At 39.2% G+C, this 5,401-nt stretch overlaps 1 protein-coding gene across 1 annotated transcript; it reads right to left on the bottom strand.

The window, feature by feature from the left end:
• Positions 1 to 283: 283 nt before the first annotated feature.
• BRS3 (bombesin receptor subtype 3) lies at positions 284 to 4,724 on the bottom strand. Its single transcript, XM_009090461.4, has 3 exons — positions 4,294 to 4,724; positions 1,278 to 1,629; positions 284 to 691 (listed from the first exon to the last, which is right to left on the bottom strand). Exons 1-3 carry the CDS (start codon positions 4,722 to 4,724, stop codon positions 284 to 286), a joined length of 1,191 nt encoding a protein of 396 aa, XP_009088709.1.
• Between the last annotated feature and the right edge of the window lie 677 nt (positions 4,725 to 5,401).

Genomic DNA, 5,401 nt, shown 5'->3' with positions numbered 1-5,401 from the left:
CCAACTCTGCTAAGTCCCCTCCTGCCCAGTCCAGGAATTCCATCTAGGAATCTGTGTTCATGCCTGGGAACATGAGTAATCCCTTTGAGCTTATGCTGGAAAGTTCAGCTGTTGCGGCTTCTCCCCCCACACAATTTGGTTTCTTTACTCTATACTTTGAAAAATGAGAACTCCTGATGAACACACTTTCATAAACAGGGCAAGCCATGGCACCTCTTTCCAGGATACCAGTAGCAGTGACTTGATAGCAATGACTCAGTTTCTGTCCTTCTTCCCACATGGACTAAACACTCTCCTCTTCTTTTGTGATGCTATAATCTGTTAGCAGTGTAACACTGATTTCTGAGCCATGCATGCTGCCTGTGACTGACAGGGCTCTGGTAGGAGAACTGCTCTGGGGAGCACTGGGAGGCTTTGCACAGAATGCTGCCTTGCAGCATGAGATTTGCTTTTTGAAATGTTGCCGGAAACTTTTACTCAGCCAATAAAGAGCAAAAGGGTTGACGCAGGAATTGCTGAAGGCCAAGGCGCGGGAAAAAATAGTTGCTATCAGATGAAAGGTGGAAGCATTGACAGAAGTGTGGTATGTGAAAGAGCGGTAGAGATAGAGGATGTGGTTGGGCAGCCAGCAGAAGGCAAACAGAGCCACAAGCACCAGCACTGTCTTTGCAACTCTCTTGCGGGATTCAATCTACAAGAAAGAAATGCATAGCTGGTAGTAATAGCAATTAGTAAAACGTTTGTGTTGTTGGTGCTGATTTGCAAAGCAGTGTAAAAGTCTAAATGCTTGAATAACCAAAAAAGAAAAACGTAAAAATAAAATGAACAAACAAATAAAACCCCAAACCAGAAAATAAACTTATTTCATATTTTTTTAACAAAGCATTCCCAGTGAAGAGCACATTTCTTTTCCATTATACATCATATGACACTCTCATCTAGACTAGGACTATAAAATACACTATTTAATGTGTCAGCTCACATGGATGAGGTCCCACCCAGTGTTTAAAATTCAGTGTTTTAACTCTTGAGTTTACAGGGTCACAATAAAGCACAACAGACCCGTCTCTCTTTAGGAAAGAGTGGACACTCACAAATGATGAGTCACGAGCATGTGCCTAAGTGCACAGATGAGTTTGGATTCAAATTTGGTACGGGCTAAGTTTGTGGAGCTTTTTACTCCATTATGAGGTAAAGTTCTGTACTTAAGAATTAGTATTCAATCAACACAATAGACTTTGTAAAATTGGAGAGTTTAGTGCTTGATCAGAGCTTACCTGCTTACGGGCATGAGAGTGTTCTTCTGCTGGCATGTTGGATGTACTTTTATATAAAGTTCTGGCGATAAGAAAGTAGTAGACAGAAATGACAGCTAAGGGCACAACATAGAACACTAAGAAGCAAACCAGGGAGTGAGCTTCCTGCAGGATCTTCTCAGATACAGGATAGGGGGCACACGCCTCAAAAGTTACGTTTCTCTCAGGGTTGCTGAAAGAATATAAATCTGAAAAAACAGCCTCTGGGACAGCAAATATCATGGAGATAATCCAAACACAGCCCGCTTTACAGCAGGTCTTCAGGAGCGCATCTGAAGTCTGCAGTTCCAAGGGTTTAACAATGGCTCTGTACCTAAAATGACCAACATCGCTGTCAGAATAAATACAGAAATAATGTAAACACATACTGCAAAATTCTTAAGGTTAAAGCCATTACTGTTCTTGCTAAACAAAGGGTGCTGGAATTCTCTTGGAAATTAAAGCAGACACTAGCTCTTTGGAATTAAAGTCAAAATGTAAAAATTAATTTCAGGCATGTATTTTAATGGATTGACAGGCAGGAGTTGCCATTAAAACGTTCCCATGTAAACATGACTTCTAAAGTTTGGATTGGGATCACTAAGGGTATTCATCACTTCTAATTTTATGACATTGCCTTGAAAGATAAATGAGGGAATTCGTATGCAACATTGATGAAGGTATGAAACAGGTTAACTGTTTTATAAATAGATGAAACCAAGCATGTTCGCCCCTCCTTTCTTCTGTATTCCTAAGACCTCTGCTGAGTGCAGTGATCTGACTCAAAATAATGCTCCAGGATTCATTCTTATTTATAAAGCAGAAGAGGGCACTGCTGTTGATTCATGCCTGTGATTCCGCAGCATAAGGACTGAGTCAAGCAAACAACAAGAATCTGGATTAATCTATAGATGTGTGATAATCTGCGTGGAACTGGGACACAGACCAATTTCCATGAAGGTGGATGAAGCAAAGGAAACAATATACCCTGCTCTTAAAGGACCAGGGAGTCTTGATAATGCAGAAAGAAGCAACCCCTCCAGGGGAGCACAAGGCTGGCATGAAAATAAAGGTGGTGAAAAAGGACCTAGAGCATAAGAAAGCTTAGTTGTATCATTTTGCACAAGCTGAGGATCTGGTCTTTTTCTCCTCTAGGCAAATTTAAATAGAAAGCTGGAAGCTGGCTTGCTATTTATCAAATAAATACAATTTTTATTCTCTTTGAGCTCTTCTAGCATGCAGGAACACAACAGTCTGGCATCAAGCCTGTGACTGATCTGAGCTTGCTCTGTAAGTTTACAATGTAGTTCACTCTGTGAGAATGTAGTGCAGAGTATTTATATAACAGGCTTGATGAATTAAATACAGAAGCAAGTGTCTAAACCATAGAATCAGAGGAGAGTCGCTGTTGGAAGGGATCTTTAAAGGTCATCTAGTCACAGTGAATTCTGAATTGACACCCTGCAGGACCAAGACCTTGAAGCTACAATAGGTAGTTCAACATAAACATTAGTTTATCTTCAGCAGTAGTTAAAAACCCCTAAAATAAACCCAAACTAAAACAACAACAAAGAAGCAAAATGTTAGGTGGTATTAGGAAAAAATGGAGAACGAGAGAGACGATTATGCAATTACCTGCATCCCTGATTCATGCAACTTTTTATTATCGTCTGTTGCACACCTTAACTAGAAGAAACACAGCCTAAGGATGGATTACAACATGAATAGCCTGGAGATGTGAATAGGGATCACTGTCTCTTCCAACACAAATGCCAGCACCATCAAATGAAGCCATGTGCAGTGCAGAAATAAAAGGAGTTAGTTTGTACAGGCAGTGAAAGTCATTGCTAAGCAAGTTCAAGAAAAAGCTGAACAAGTATCCAAAAGAGAAATCCTTTGTGGTTATTAAATAGCCAGAAACAACATTTGTTCAATGTCACCTGAAGGCATAGGGATAAAAAATGTAGTTGGATAGAGGTTTTTTATTCTTCCTGCGTGTCTTTTCTTGTCCTTATACTACCACTGCTGGAGGCTAGTATTGTTCTACATGGATCCTTGATTTGACCCTATGCGGTCATTCTTGTTCTGGCTGATTATTTCGGAGCACAGCAACAGTACCACTGGTAAAATTCTGGACACATGATTATATTACATACAATCCACAATGGCTGGCAGACAAGATGATCTTTTTCTCTCAATACTAAATTTAATTTTTTGTTTTTCTGCTCCTCAACACTCCTGCTGATTGAACTGAAATCTCCTCTTAGTTTTGTTCATTCAAGAAAGAAGTACACAGAAAACAGATTCAGCACTTTATGACAGCAGTCAGAATACTGATCCCTCCTAGCAATGCTGTCATTAACACCTGAGTTTAATGTCATGACCCCTGGGCTAAAATATTTCTGTAAAAGACAGAAAAACTAAAAGAGAAAAAAAAAATTATATATATATATATATATATATGCACTTCTCAAGGTGAAAATTACTTTAGCCATCAAATCATGAGAACTGGGGGCCTTTGTCCCCTAATCTGTTCTGTGTTTTCTTTTGGCTTTTTATCCCATATCAGTCTTTTATGTTCCAGGATTTTAAAGCAACCCTGAGTGCATAGGTTAAAGAATTTTCACTCATAATCAGTTTTATTTTTCATCTTCCTTGACTACTTCAGTATACCACTAGATAGCACCAATATACTGTCTTTTTCCCAACTCAAGCCATTTCCTTTTTCCGTGCAATTGAAAAAAACCCTTGTACTGTACCTCAAACTAATAAAAGGTCAGAAGAGTTAAAGAGTTTTCCTCACCTCACTGCCTTAAAAAGAAGTGCTACAATTTTACTAACATGCATTTTTAAATTACACGGGAGGCTGGTAGTGCAGGATTTTTAGTCTATTACAATGTGCTGTTTAAGACTGTGCAAAATTATAACATCTGCTATTTTATTAATTTCTAATTTCAAACCTGCAGCATCTCCTCGCAAATCAGTTGCACAGACCCACCTGTCAGCACTGAGAACAGTCAGGGTAAACACTGATACTCCAACTGATGTTAACTGGATAAAAGACAGCAGCTTGCACCCAATTCTTCCAAAGAGCCAGGTATCCACAACGTAACGGGTTGCATCTACAGGCACACACGTTAACAAAAGCAGCAGGTCTCCGAATGCCAGGCTGGTGATGAAGATGTTGGGAACCGTCTGCATCGATTTAATCTTGAAAAAAACTTTGATGAGTATTGCATTTCCAAGGAGACCCACTGAAATGATCACAGCATATGTAACATAAATTGTGCACAATATTTCTAATCCCGGAAAGGAGTCTTCAGTCCATTTTTCATTTGTGCTTTCATTACCAGAGCTTGACTCCAGTTCTGTACCATCCACAGATGCACACAAAGTCTGATTAGCTGATTGCAAGTATAATTGAGACATTTCTTTAACTGTTTCTTCTCCCCAGGCTGGACTTCAATTGATAAAACAAATGTTTAATATTTAGCTTGCAGCATGTCAGCAGGCTCAATGGAAAGGTAGAGGTTTGTGTCTGAAACTCAGATTCCTGTTGCACATTAACTACTTTCACCCCCTTCTGGATCTCAAAACATGCCTAGGAGAAATGCACATAGGTCTTGTTCTGAACTGGAGAGGAGGAGAATTTTTTTATTGGCTTTTCAGCTAGTGGAACAGAGAGGGAGGAGGAAAAGAGAAACAGAGTTCCTTTAAATACATTAGCTGAAATGAGGCGGGATTTTTACTGCAGATTTACTTATTATAAGTAAATATGTTGTATCAAAACTGTAACATTAGGGTTTGTATATCACATAGCAAACCTTCATTACTGTTGTTCAAAATTTTCTAAAATGAGACTATAATAAAACGTGAAATAGCTTTCTCAATAGTATGGGTTAGCCGAGAATATACCGAATTAACAAAACTCTTCAGTACACATTAATGGCAAATAAAATATATCAGAATATAGTTAGTATTTTCTGACAAAGCAATAGAAACAGACTGTGCTCTTGTTGCAGTGGGGCAGGGTGGTAGAAATGCTGCCACCTTCTTTGAAACACCTCCTTCAGAAGCCGCTCAGAGTAAGGCCACAAGAACAGCCA

The sequence above is a fragment of the Serinus canaria genome, chromosome 4A (assembly GCF_022539315.1).
Source record: "Serinus canaria isolate serCan28SL12 chromosome 4A, serCan2020, whole genome shotgun sequence".
In the NCBI taxonomy this organism is placed as follows: Eukaryota; Metazoa; Chordata; class Aves; order Passeriformes; family Fringillidae; genus Serinus; species Serinus canaria.
The sequence above is the reverse complement of the archived record's forward strand: the minus strand, read 5'-3'. Positions and strand labels throughout refer to the sequence as shown.